This window comes from Epinephelus fuscoguttatus, linkage group LG18, assembly GCF_011397635.1.
Source record: "Epinephelus fuscoguttatus linkage group LG18, E.fuscoguttatus.final_Chr_v1".
In the NCBI taxonomy this organism is placed as follows: Eukaryota; Metazoa; Chordata; class Actinopteri; order Perciformes; family Serranidae; genus Epinephelus; species Epinephelus fuscoguttatus.
Window position 1 is genome coordinate 29082706 of NC_064769.1, and position 15151 is coordinate 29097856.

Sequence of the window (15151 nt, forward strand, 5' to 3'; positions counted from 1 at the left end):
GGAAAATGTTGATCAGTACTTCTCAAAGCCGGAGATTACATCCTCAAATGTCTAATGTTTAATCAACATCCCACAGATATTCAGTTTACTGTCACAAAGGAGTGAAGAAACCAGGTAATATTCACATTTTTAAGAAGCTGGAATCAGAGAATTCTGACTTTCTTTTCTGTCTAACCAATTATACGATTAGCAAATAAGCTGGTATTAATTTAATAGCTGACAACTAATGAATTAATTGCTGCAGCTCTAGTATCTGTATAATTTACCGTAATAATAATTTCATTTAAATTAAGAGGGTTGTTTAATTAGGTTAAACATGAAACCAGGAGACTAATCTTGCACTAAAGAGAGCTTTCTTCTTTCAAATACAGATTAAAGATTAAATAAGTTGTTAAACAGACATTTATACAAAAACAGAGAGTCATTTTGCACAGTCACGTATATCCTGTAGGTATCGTCGGCAGCAGCATGTCGTATCTTGTCATTGTCCAATATTTCCGGATGGAGGATTACGGGTATTATGGTTGGTTGGTTATTTGAATTCAAACAGTGTCAGATGTTGTCCTCTCTGCTCATCAGGGCTGACTGACACGAATGAGCCTTGTAAACAAACTGATTGACGAATTCAAACAGTCATTCTTCCAATCAGAACAGATTCAGCCTCCTTATTAATCTCTCTGATTCACCACAATCGCTCCTGAAACTCTTTGTATTTCTGCCGGCAAATCTCGGCTCAGAACAGAGCTGTCGTTCCTCCTATGCATTGTGTTTCACGTCTCCATTTCAGTGAGAACAGCCCGACACCACGGGCGAGTCTGGCAACCTGTCAAGCTATGCAGCTGAGGCTGCAAAATGCCATTTAAAATGTTGATATTTCAAAAGTGTCTGGTTCACACCATTTTTAGATATTTAACCCTTGCTTCTGCCAGCTTTATCTCTTCCTCTGTCTGTCTTTAATAGGTCAACTTGGTGTTGGATGACGGCCGGTCTCTGGGTCTCATGATCCGGGGCGGAGCAGAATATGCTCTAGGTATTTACATCACTGGAGTGGACCAGGGATCAGCAGCAGAGTGTGGAGGACTCAAGGTATTGCTTCAATCTATCTTTAACTTGCTGTCTCACACACACTGTCTCGCTTCTTGCTTTCAGTGAAATGCACACAATAGCTCTCTTCCATATTTAGCCTTCCTTTTCTGAGGCCTCTCAGCACACTACTCCCCACAGTTTTGATGCCAAATACATGTATGGTATATCAAAATATGAGTCAGGAAAACAGCGAAACATGTCCATCATAGTTTCTACAGAGTCCAGGATGACATCTCCAGATGTCTTGCTTTGTCTGACTGAAAGTCCAGAGGAAACTAGTGAATATCCACATTTGGAAACCAGAACTGAGGCTGTTGCCGGTGAATTTTGGCATCTTCTAAACAATTAGTCAGCTAAATCGTTCATTAGCATTAAGATGTTTTTGCTAATGCTTTCTGTTTTATTTTACAAAGGACTGAGAGTGGAAACAGTCCTTTCACCTGCTGTCCTCACAGGGACGTCAGAGCACAGGGTCAGGTACAGAGCAGCTGGTGGGGATTTAATGTAGGACATTAAAAGTGCAGAAAAGCCGTGAGGGATCAGGCTGTATGAGCACCGGGCCTGTCTATGATTAGACCCCTCTAACCAGTGGGACAACTTTTGTTCACTCTGTCTAGTGGGGAAATACTCTTTACAATAACTTCTGTCACAGAGACATGACGACACAAGACGAGTTATTCCAATATGCCACTTTCTTTGCTTTAAAAATTCATGTCTCTCACTACTTTGGGATGTTCCCTGTCAAGCTGCTATCCCCCGTCCTCTTCACCATATGGGCTGTCAAAAATAATTGCTTTAAGGTGTTTGAACAAATTAGAGAATAGCATATGCAGTTTGGATACACCGTGCTGTGACAATGACTCCCTTTAATTTGGGCATCAAGGACTGAAAAGTAAACAGTGTCATAGTGAAACAACTGAGATGTCTCAACATTAAACCTTTTGAATATCTCTTAACAATGGTAGTATTTCCTGTGAGAGAAGCAGTCGGTGATTAGGAAAGAATGAATGGATGATTGATACTCAAATGTCAGTAGCAAGCTGAGCAGATCTTTTGTAAGAATTTATTTTATTACAAAATTACAGAATGTAAATTTTGAAAACAACACAATTCAGTGTCTCCAGAAATAAAAAAGTCACTGCACTCAAAAATAGTCTTTTGCTGCTGTTTGGTATAACAAGGACTATAACAAAGACAATAGATGCTGTGTTCAGTTTCACAAACATTTGACTCATCCCAGGACTCTTGAAGCCAGTCAAAGTCGGGGATGCTACTGAGAGAAACTTGTAATAACATCATACTAAATGTTGGGTGACATTTATGGTTTTTGCATTAATTTGAGTAGCCAACATTTTACATCAATTTCAGTTTTACATGCAGCAAACTTGAGGAAGAGTGAGTGAGCCATTTCACACTGGAGACAAGTGTGTACTGTATAATGTGGACCTGTCAATGCACAGTCAACCTGACTCATATGACTCAGCCGTCACTCAGTTTGTCACTGTTAACAGAGACTCCAGTGTGCTGTGTGGTTCATATGCTTCACTGAGGAACCAGAGAATTGTAGAGGGACATTAGGCTTCATGATCAAAGAATGCTTTGTATCATGTCTCCACTTCTCCTCTCTTTCGGTCTATGTCTTGATGCATTTCCATTCACCTGTTTTATGTTCATTTGCAATTTGGAAATGCCAAAAACTCACCAAAATATCAACTTTTTTTTTTTTTTTTTTTTTTTTTTTACATTTTGGAGGTGGAAAAGTTGATATAATGTTGGAAGATAGAGGAAAAGTTGGTGAAACGCTAAAAGGAAAATGTGACAAAGTGCAAAGAAACAGATTTAGCAAATAAATGATGACGTACAGTCAAGATGTATCGTCATTTCTTGGCCATTGCAAGCTCTCTTTGTCGTCTCTGGATGACCTTTAACACTCATGTATGCACAAATTGTTGTTAGCAGAACTCCTCCAAGAGCACGTAGCTAATATGAGTTGTTTTTGTTATGGTCCGGCTCTAAGACCATCACAAATAAGGAAACACATGGGGAGTTACATTAAAAAAAGTAATTTATTTTAACAAAAATTCAAGAATAAACAATATAACCAAGTGCAAACTAAACTATACAAAAACTCAAGTAAATGCAATCAACACAGCATGGTGCCATGGGGAAAAAGAAGAGGCACCAAGTTCCCAGGAGGGCGGGTTTTAAAGGGCTGGAGACAGTGGCCAGCTGCCTCCAATCACCACGACCAATCAAGCCACAAGCACTCTGAAACAAAAGAACATAACACAACACAAACACCAAACCCTAGTGGAGGCCCTGGGGCCATCACATTTGAAACTCTTTTTTTCCAGTGTCCAGTGTGTAGGGTTGAAATGGTTCCTCACAAAGTTTGAGAAACTCATAACTAGTAAAAATAAAAGTGTAATATATATAACTACATACAGTGCACGGTGTTTCGCATGGATTATTATTACTGTCACACAGTGTGCTTAGGCTGGGGACAGGTGTCGTGATTTGATGGTACAGGAAAGCCAGAGAAAATGACAGAGGGTGTCCAAAGTTTTGTGTCATTTTAAACTGACACAGACCAAAAACTCTTTACAGAGTGTGAGTGTAGTCTAGTCTGAACTAGTCTATTATATAGGGTTGCAGTGGTATATCAATTTTATGTTATGCCATGATCATTCTCGGAACCCATTGGCTGTATTCGGCATCTGGCTTCCGGCAAACAGCGATACAGCCTCTGAGGGGAGACCCCCGATTTTTTGGCATTCCGGTTTGATTTGGGCGGATGAGGCGATTTTCCATTTCCGACTTCCGTTCATATATATAAGTAAATATGCTGAACCATTGCGATGGATTCAGAGTTTGCAGTGACGCCAGCTATGTTCCGCCTCGTTAGTTCACTGCACGGACTGTTAAACCTGGCAACAACTGCAGCCGGCTCAAATGTGATTGGTCAATATCACGCGGACTACAAACAGCCTACAACCGGAAACCAGGGCTTTTCCACTCTTCTTCCAGAGGCAAGATCTCCGGGGTTTGCCTACAGACTCTACATTCACTGAATGTAGAGTCTCTATATAGAGACTATGCCATGATATTAAAATTGACTGTCATCATACCATGTACATTTGTTTATCTATGATGCTGAGAAAAGAAAAAAAAATGCAACTGGACGGAGAATCTCAACTTTATTGTATTTTCCAAAGGGAGACTTTTTACGCGGATTTCTATTTTGAGAAAATTGTTTCAGTTATAGTCATAGAATGTTTGTTCAACTAAAAACAACCATCTGTTTTTTAATTCCTTCAAGGGACATTTTGACTTCTAATAGTTATAATTCTGTAACGTGGTGATACCATGAAACTGCAATGTTTTCTTCGATGGTTATTGCAACCGAACATCCACAGAAGCATGAAGTCACTGTTTCAGCATCTCAGTAGAAAGCATCCAGTCCACAGAGCAAACCCATTGTTAACATTAATGTTAGCATTTTCCCTAAAACAATATGATTGCTAGTTGGGATGAAGGCCCCCGGCGCTGGGGTTTCTGGGGTCTCTGAAGCTGGTGTCCGCCCTCATCCAGACAAAGTGGTCTCTAAGTGACGGGGAGTGAGGCAGCTTGCTATTATCATGATAGTCTCACACAAATACACACAAGAGACTTGTCTAATTGCCTTTTTTGTTTATTTAATATTGTTCTATAATAAAGCAAAAGTCGTTCTTATCCAGTTAATCAATGGAATAATCAGTAGACTACTTGATCGAATCGCATACTTTTTCTTTTTACTTTTAGTATGTACTGCAGCCGCCCTTAAAAAGTACATACTGTCCATACAGTATACACTCAGTCGGGACATACTACATTCAGTTGTCAAGCCGTCATCTGTTTTGCGGCTCAGTCGATGTGATGTATCATTTGCTGCGCAGAGGATTGTGGGTCAGAATTGCCAGAAAAGCATGCTGGCTTGCACGCAGCAAAATCAGACCAGCTGTGGTAGAACATCCTGGTATATTTGACATACTACATCTTTTTCCTGCATACTACATAGTATGGTAGTATGGGTAATGGATCGCACAATATTTTTCTTAGTTTGAGGTTTGACTGATGCTCTGTATTTAAATTACATCATCTCGTTGTGCCCTGTTCTGCAGTGGCACCTTTCTGGAGAAGTAGCGCCACCTGCTTGTCTCAGTGAACCAGCTCTCAATGTTTGCATAACAGTAGTGGATGTAATGCGGCACATAAATTAGCTTTTTTTTTTTTTGCTGATTTTTTTTTGGAAATTCTGTTAAAATTTGTGCTACATTTGGACATTTAAACCCGACTTCTCTGTTTTTCTACCCCCTTCTCTCGTTGACTGTCTTTTGCTTTCTCGTTCTCTCTCTCTGCCTCCCTCCATGGGGAAGCACAGTACCTTTAAACATGATTAAAATAATAGTCTGCCAAATCTCTAGCAACCTCTTGTTGTCTGATGCGTTATATAATAAAGAGCTATTACCAAATCACATATCCTAATGTACCTATGACCTGCAAGTGTCAGTGTACAGCAGCAGTAATTGTAGTTATGTACTCTCCGTACTGCCTGGATTGAACTCTCTCCACGGGTCTGTCTGAAACATCTAATGTATAGCTGCTTGTTTGAAAATGCAGGACAGATACCAGACATAAAGTGGATACACAGCCTTTTTTATTTTCCGGTGGTAAAGCATCCATCCTTGGAGTCCATGGCCTTAGTTTGTTTTGCTTACAGATGGGTGTTTGTCATGGTGACATGGCAACAGAAGGAGAGTGAGGATGGACGTCTCCTCCCCTGAGCCCTTCATCTCACGTCTGTTAGTGATCAGCCTGTCAACCAGCCAATTACACAGACACCTATTAGAGGGCCCACACAGGAGCACACACTCAGCATAGCATTTTGATGTGTAGTGTTGTTAGCAACTAGAAAGGCTTCTTATTAAAAAGAGAGCAAAAGAAAGACAGGAGGGAGAAAAGGCTTTAATATCCTGTGATATGACATGCGCTCGTCTTGCTTTTTTCACGTTTCTGCTTCCCCCCCCCTCCAGTTCTTTTCTTTATTTCATGTATGAACTACTTAACACTGCCTCGTGTGCCGTGCTGTGATGTGCATTTTAAAGAATGTGTTTTGGAAAGTGTCAAGCAGGAGTTTTCGGAGCTCAAATATCTTCTCTTTTTTCTGCCCCAATTCTCTCCCCTTTTGTCTGGTGTGGTGCCTGGCAGCTTAGTATCTGGAGTGGAATTTTGGCATTTGGAAATTCTGGCGTTTATACAAGGCGGTAGAGCTCCCAGATATCTAAATAAAGCACGTTTTCTTCCCTGCTGCGATGTGTTTTACCCCTTTTGTGGCTTTAGAGTGATGCTCCTCCAGTAGACACCTGGCTTTACCTGCAGGGCCAAATGCCTAGACAGAGGAAGGGGGGAGGCTGAGAAAAAGAAACAGAAGGAGCTGTAGACAATCTCACACATTCAGGCTCCGACACAGCTTGCATCGTCTGTGCCCAGTCACTCAGGTGGGCAGGGAGTAGGTGAGACACACAAATACTACACCTAAGGTCATGATATTTAAAACTCTGAGCTGAGCAGGTCATTAAAATGAGTCAGTTACATACCTGTGGAATATATCATATCTCTGAGGAGCTAATTATTGTATATAACCCTCTATGTTGACATCAGCAGCACTGTCTCTGGTGTTTCTGACATTGTTAGTGCCCAGGGCAAGGTCATTAGAATATGTGGCCTGTAAACAATGTCCTTCATGATATTTCAAAAATACAGTGGAATTCATTTTCAGTGAATGTGAATCTCAGCATCCAAGACGAGAAATCTAGCTGGTGATTGAATGGTGAATGGACCTGCGCTTGTATAGCACCTTGCTAGTATTTTCACACACTTGGCCGAGGCTAACGTACAAGGTGCCACCTGCTACTCAGGAATTATTCACACCGATGGAACAGCCATCGGGAGCAATTTGGGGCTCAGTGTCTTGCCCAAGGATACTTCAACATGCAGATTGGGGGAGCCAGGGATCGAATTGCTGATCTTCCAATTGGTGGAAGACCCACTCTACCTCTGAGCCACAGCCAGTACTAAAGGTCCAATGAAAATGAAATGCCTGCTATTGCTAAATAATTGTTAGTTCGGATCTTTTGAAGTGGGGTTGTGTATTACATAGAGTTGATAGTGGTCAGTATGCCCCGCATTTGGAGAAGCAGACAAGAGTACCGTCACAAAAAGCTAAGCAATGTACTGCTGAGGACAGGGGCAGCAGCTAAATGTGTTTTGATGACTTAAGTTGTTCTTTTATCTCAGGCATGTTAGGATTTGACATACCTTGACATGTTTTGGCTTGGAAGTGTCACTTGGTGGTGGTTGTGACGTGTCTTTATCAGCTGATCTGTCAATCAGCTGATATTAGCTGATATTTGACAGGACGATCACACCACCTGCTGTCCTCTCCAGGACGCTGCTCCAGGTGTGGGAGAGCATGTATGCCCCCTCGTCCCTGTTCATCGTCCCTGGGCCCCGCTTCCTTATTTCGATAGCCTCCCTGATCCAGTGCCAGTATTTGTTGTCCTCTGTGCGTATGACTCTGGCCTTGTCCCTGTCGATAAGATGGTTTTCTCTTTTGCAGTGATCTGTTATGGATGATTTGTAGGTTTCTTGTTGTGCCTTTTCTTTTATTGATCTTGTTTGTCTTATTTTCGTCTCCTTCTCGCATGCCTTTTGATGTTCTTTTTTTTTCGTGTGCTGAAGCTCCTCCCTGTCTCCCCCTGATGTATCTTTTATTGCATTATTGGCATGGTATCTTGTATATGACGTTGCATTTATTGTTTTGTTCAATCTCAAAACATGTCAAGGTACTTAACATCCTAATACATGTCTGAGATAAAAGAACAACTAAAGTCATTATTAGAAACTAAAGACATAATGAACAACCTGCCAGTATAAGTGTATATTATATTTGGAATATTTTCACCACTATACCTTGCTGTCAGACAGTGATTACAATGGGGTAGGGAAGCCATTATGTCGCTCCCTTCAAAACCAGACTCCATTGAGAAAACCAGCAATTTAACATCACTGTCCATAGGAGTTCCTGGTCTACTCCCACATCAATCATTTTGTATGTTTGTGTTTTTGTTTGACTTTGGCGTTTAAAGAGCTTAGTTCAGATTCCACAAAGTCACACAATAACACAAACTAACGAAACAATGGAGGCAGCGGCAGACCAGCAGCTCCCATGTTCAGTCGGCTAAAATTACTGTTTTTGTGAATGGAGTCTGGTGGCTTGACAAGAGCACAGATGAGCAACTGAAGCAGTTTGCAACTTTCCCGTGGGAAAGGACTGTCTGTGGCAAGGTAAAGTGGTGAAAATATTGTCCACATAGTATACACTTAAGTGAGGTGAGACTTTTTTATGGCAAAAACTTGTTTTGCTGCTGCCCCCATCCGCAGCAGTGCACTGCTTAGCTTCCATGTTGGTGCTCCTACCTGCTCCGCCAAACTGGTAGTGTGCTGCTTGTCATCCACTGTGTGTAATACACTGATTATGGATAAGTACCTCACACAACCCCACTTCAGAAAACAAAAAAACTGCCTTTAAACCTGGCAATGTTTGGCACAAGGTCCTCCACTGCTTGGGCCCTGTTTTTATTTTGGACGTATGCTGTGAACACTAGCTCTGTAAATTTATATTACCCCCCTAAAAATCGTACATAAAACATACTGTACTTCATTGCATAATGATGATTTGAAGTCGGCAAAGGTGCCCATTTAATCAAAGCAAGAACGCTTTTGAAATGTTCTTTTTTCTGCATCTTTGAAGGTGAAGAGCATTACTGGCATGGAAGCCAGACCTCTCAGCCAAAATGAATGAAATAGTGCACTCCTGCATTTCCTTTTAGAAGGAACACTGAGGTGATGCACTCCGGATCCACCAGAGATTTAGATTCAAAAATAGAACAGCGTATGTGTGTGTATGGGCTGAGATGGAATAGTTTGCATGTAATCCAGTGTCCTTACCATCAGTGTTTTGTGCACCGCCACTACCTCTCAGCAAAAACCGCCAGACAGTTGACTCCACTGTGAATGGCTCACTGAAAATAAGGTCCATACTTTAAAAATAAACAGGCGCTCACTACGTCCTGTGTCGTATCTGATGGACTATTTGCACCTTACAGTTCAGCGAGGGGCTGTGGTGTCTAAGGGATATTTTTAAAACAATATCTGTTTATCTTTTGGGCACACTGTCAGAGAGCATGACATACTAAATCTCAGTTCTTTTAGCTACTTACAAGCACGCAGTGTGGTCAAAAAGCATTTTACTTCCTTTCCATCTTTCCCAGCAGGTGTTTTTTTTGACATGGTCTAATATCTAGATGACAGCTGCATTAGAGCTTAGATGGGACCCAAAAAATCCAGCCCGACCCCACCCGAGCCCGTGCATGTTCTGTCCGAGCCCTGCCCGACCCGTCCCTTTAACTGTAATTATGAGCCCAAGCCCGGTTTAAACACGACATTTTTTTAAGGATACGAACGTGGACATTGAGGGCTGACTCTCGTCTTTCTTTCCATGGCAAGCCCTCGTCACGTGCCTCTTAATTGTCAAGGTCCCCGTCTTTTTGCTGTCATATACCAGCATTGTGCTGCACTTGGTACACTCGATGAAGCCGACACACATGTTGTCACCATTGACAACTCACATGTGCATGGCCAGTGGTGCCGTCAAGGGGGGGCGCCTGCCCCACCCCCAAGTGTGATTAGTAGTTGGTTCCATAGCCTAGGTCTATTATGAGGAGCCCGACTCGTCCGAGCCCAAGGACAGTGGCGGGAAATTACGGATCCGGGTCGGGCTCGGGCAGACAATCTAAGCTCTAAGCTGCATTATGGCTCACATTGATTGTTAATTTATTTGTGGTAATCCCGTATAACTTTTGGGGAAAATTTCAATAAATAGCTTGAAAATAATAGAGTTAAACAGAGTTACAAAGTGCTTTACATGTTGGCAACTAAAACAGACAAGACATGAAAACAAAAACATTTAAAAGAACTGATAAAAACACATAGGTGTTTATAACTGAGGAAATAAAAGACAGTTTAAATGAACAGAAAACGCAAGTAAAAAAAAGAGGGAGGAGAGAAGGCGTGGAGTGTGTTTTACACACATCACACCAATCAAATGAGCCCCTCTCCTCACCCTTAAATGCGTGAAGAGACGAAGGCCTCTAAAATTGTCTCTGAGTCTGTAAAAGTTAAAATGGATCGTATTTGTGAAATAATTCTAAGATTAAGAAAACATGATGGCACAAGCTTTGTGACATGCTGCTCAAAACCTAAATTACTGTCAAACCAGACTCTTGCAACAGGTTTGATATTACTTCATCCCAAAGTACAATAATCATGAAGTAAAAAGAAGATGTTAAGGCTCACAATGAATTCCCTGTCTTGAAACAAAAGACAAGTCAGTTTGCTTCATTATTGAAATAGTTTATGGAGAATGGAGAACACAAACAGCTGTTTACCCAGCTCCATTACAAATTAAAAAAAAACATTTGTAGAAAACGTGCAAAACAATACAATGCTGTCAACATTGATTTATTCATGCCTTGTTGTCAGTGTTTCCATATTTGCGCTAAATGGCAACTCTGTTAACATTTGGATGATGAGCCTCCCGCTGTCTCCAGAGACCTGGGTTCAACTCCCAGCAGGGAGGCAAGCTGCACTGCTCCCAGATTAGACACATCCTCTCCTAGAAGGATGTAAGATTGTGTGTACCAGGGTGATCGTTTGATCATCCTAAACTGTGTGTACAGAGGGAGCCCTGCCTGGCCATGCCTGTTAACAGCTGTCTTTAACAACTTCCTCAAAGTCAGCATAATGCTGCAGCACCAACGCCCGCTTCAGCATGCACCCTCACTAGACAGCGAAACACATTTTGTCCCAGGGGATAAATAAGAAAGGATATATACTTTACTTTCCCAAAGAAAACTGTGGTAGACTCAGATGTTCCTCACAGGCTGCTTCTCTGAACAAGAACAAGTGTTAAAACAAATCAAAAGTAGGATTCAAACGTTGTAAAAAAAAAAAAAGCACATCCTCATATTAAGAACCAGTTGGACTTTTATTGAGACTTTTGTCACAGCAAGTAAGGACGTTTAGACGAAGCCACAGTATTCTGTGTCATGAGGCTTATAGATGTCTGGATATAATCTACAAAACAAAACAAAAATAAAAATGGTACCGTGATGAGTCATTTGAAAATTATGTAAAAGACATTAGATTTGATGACAAGCTGAGATCAAGTGCTGAAACGATTAGTCTAGCAAAAGCAAAAAATCCAAATATACTCACTGACTCCAGATTCTCAAATGTGAAAATTTACTTATTTCTCTTTTATCATATCATTGTGAATTTCCATAACTTCAGGTTATGAGATGGGCGTTTTTATTCCTCCGTGACAGCCACGGCTAAAGGCATTATGTCTTTTGGTTGTCTGTACGCCCCATTCTTCTGAACACGGTACCTCCTAGAACACGGTACCTCCTAGAACGCCATGAAAGAATTTCCTCAAATTTGGCACAAACATCTACTTGGACTCGAGGAGAAAGAGAATAGATTTTGGTAGTCAGAGATCAAAGTCACTGTGACATTGCATCTGCCGCATCTGTGTAAACATGAAACTTCAGGAACGCCTTGAGGGAATTCTGTAAAATTTGGCACAAACGTCTACTTGGACTCAAGGATGAAGTTATTACATTTTGATGATCAAAGGTCACTGTGACGTCACAAAACATGTTTTTGGCCATAACTCAAGAATTCATCAGTGTTAATTTTGACAGCTAATATAGATTTAGCCTTAGCCTTAGTCTTAGTCTGGAGATAAGGGTGCTTTTAGTTTTAGTCGCATTTTAGTCATTTTTGTCCTTCATAGTTTTTATCAATGAAAATTCAAAACATTTTAGCTGACAAAAATTAATGACGTTTTAAGCAACTTTAAGTCAATATGTTTTCTATGTGGTTACAGGCTGTGTAAAATTTTCATTTCATCCTCTTTTTTTTCTACAACTACAAATAATTTCTGCACACTTAAAAACTTGCATTTCTCCAAAAGTTTTTGATTTTGATTCATGAGCACACACTTATTGATCTTTATTTAAAAAGCTCAACATCTCTCTATTTATGCTCTCAAGCACTTTGACACAAATAACTAATCTGAGACAACTATGATTTGTCCCCAGGTTCATTATAATCTCTGACTTATCGATCTCACAGTTAAGCAGAAAAATAACTTAATTAAAGCCTGAAATCTTTTTTAATCGGCAACATGTTAGTCTGGAAGTTTAAACTCACAGAGTTGGTCATCTCTGTCAGAGAAAACTGATCTGACTGCTTACTTACAGCACAGCTACACTCCCAGATTACTGAGCCTCCTACCTGCCTGTCAAACAGCATCAAACCATAGACCTCCTCGAGTCCAGACTAAGTGGAGTCCTGCGGGGATCAGCTGTAAGGTCTAGCTGCCGGTGGCTGCTCGCTCCGCTGCAGTTCAGCAGCTAGCAAAACATCCTGGAGCAGACTGTTAACTGGAGTTTCCTAGCTTGTCGCTCATGCAGCATTTGAAGATAATTAGCCTACAAGCATGGCTGTTCTCCGCTTTCAATAGCCCCTTTTACATTGCCAGATTTTCTGCGAATGTTGGGCCGTTTTGCCGGCAAGCTGCGAACATTTAGACACACAGCTGGGTTGGCAAGTTGATCTGAGGTGCCCAATTTTTCACCTCATAGGGTAGTCATATTGGCAGAACCCTTTTAGTTTAAAAAGACCGAGGCACCCTTCTGCAATGGGAGGGGCTGTTGAAGACTTGTGGGATAAATGCATGTGCGACCCACTGGCGGTGGATAAACAGGAAACAGCTGATAGCAGGAATTAGCGAGCAGCTAGTGGCAAGAGGGAAACACAAACCTGACAGACACTGTAAAGATGAGCAACTGGGGAGACAAGGCATTGCGCGCCCTCCTTGTCCTCGCAAACGAAGAGGCCATTAATCGTCAAGTGATGGGGACAGTGAGGAACGGGCCGACTTACGAGAGAATTGCCGAAGGACTGACCAGCCGCGGCTTCCCTCTCACATCACTGTTTACATCACACACTGAGCTACACGTTTTGGTACTTGCTCACGCCCCCCATTGCCCCGAAAAAGAAAGAAATAGTTTTCATGAACAAAATTAACACTGGAATTCATATGGTAATTATAACATAGTCTCACACAAATGTCTAATAGGATAAAATGATGAAGCGATAACATTTTATATCCAAAAGGCCAAAGGTCAACTTTACTGTGGCAGCATAATGTTCCACAAAAACACTTTTCTGGCCTTTGCTCAACACCATAAATTATGTTAAAGATGTGTTTGGAGCATTCACATTTTAGAATTTGTGGCTTCTTTGCAGCAAAATCCATATTTGAAGTGTGGTTCATTGTCATGGCTACATATGAGTGTGGACAGACAGGGATGTAAACTGTAACTGCAATGTGACTGAGATGGTAGTTCCAGTTCCTGTATTTGTGGACACTTTCTAGACTAAACAACAAACTGAAAACACATTGTTTAATCAATAATGACAACAGAAGTTGTAGCCTTACTGAAAAGACCCGTCTGTGGAAACTACATCTGTGGTTTATTTTCCTCTTGATAAAAATCTGCTCTCTCTTGTATAATTGTGTTTCCAGGTACAGAATAATGATGTGTGAACTTAGCTTGATAAGTGTGAGGTCTGGCTGGGTCAGATTCTGCAGACCCTGCATCATTGTGCCTGTTCAGTATGTGCATGAGAGTCTAAGCTGCTGTTAAACTTGTCTTTGACCCTAGTAAAACATTTAATTCCAAGCATGACCTTGTACAGTTAGACTTCTAATGGTTATGCAACACCATATGCCTGTTGGTGAAACAGTAAATGATGCAGGAGGCGGTAGACAGGTGTTGGGATCTGCGTTACCCTCACTTAGCTTAGCTTTATTGGCATGTGTTAAAGTAGCTTTTAACGGCAAATTTAATTTCACTCTTTTTTTTTTTTTTTTTTTTTACTGGTTTGAAACACTTGCTGCTGTATTCTGTAAAGCGGAGAATAAATTAGATTTAATGCCATGCAGTCAATAGTGGCACAGTGGTGCAGTTGTTTACACTGATGCCTCACAGCAAGAGCAGCCTGGGTCTATTTGTAAAGACTTTGTGTGTTCTCCAGGTCCTCCCCTTGAAGAGGCCCCTGACCTTCATACATCATTTTGCAAATCTTGTTGTGTGTGTTCTTCTGATTATTTGGAGTGATTGGAAGGTTTGCCAGTATGCAACAGAAGGGTGGACATCTAAAACTGGACCTTACCCTCTTTTAGTTTGTTTGGAGGTAACTGAATAATTCATTATCTTGGAGTTCAACCAAGCATCATTGAGAAATGCCCAGAACAAGATAAGCTTGTGCCAATGAAACTAATGGAGAAACTACTTGAGTCTGTTGGGTTTGAATGCCCTGCCGATCATCAGCATCTTCACCTTCAGTTATTGCTAGTTTTACCAAGCAGAATCTTTATCTTTACTGACAGAGTCAGACTTCTGATGTGTACTTTTCTTGGCATTGAGATGATGTTGATGTTGTTGCCGTTTAACAGACAACTGTGTGGGTTATTGCTTTGCATGGCCTGTTGTTTCTCTGTGGTAAAGGAAAAGTAAAGATCAGTAATGCTGGGCTGGGGGTGGTGATCCTGATCTGGGTGTTATATGAACGTTTTGCCCACTCTGTTCAGCTTTCGCTGCTGCAGACTTCTGCAGCACCTGGGACTGGTAGACAGATGTCTTCCCTTATATCTGGAGAGATTCAGGGCAGGATGCAGAGGCTGATAGTATCTAGAATATAATACGGAAACAGCTACTGTTGAGTAGCTACAAAAAACATACAACAGAGCAAAGTAATAAGTTACTGTAAGAATATTTTTAACTGATATAGTATGCTAGAATGTGGTACTCTATCACATGCACTCTCTGTG

The 15151-nt window shown here is 41.2% G+C and overlaps 1 protein-coding gene across 2 annotated transcripts in view; it reads left to right on the forward strand.

The window, feature by feature from the left end:
- whrna (whirlin a) overlaps positions 1-15151 on the forward strand; it is a 243752-nt gene that overhangs the window by 112272 nt on the left and 116329 nt on the right. For both annotated transcript variants that reach the window (XM_049604182.1, XM_049604183.1), the window contains exon 3: positions 961-1086. In XM_049604182.1, the coding sequence (XP_049460139.1) occupies positions 961-1086 (126 nt within the window). The remainder of the gene's footprint in view (positions 1-960; positions 1087-15151) is intronic.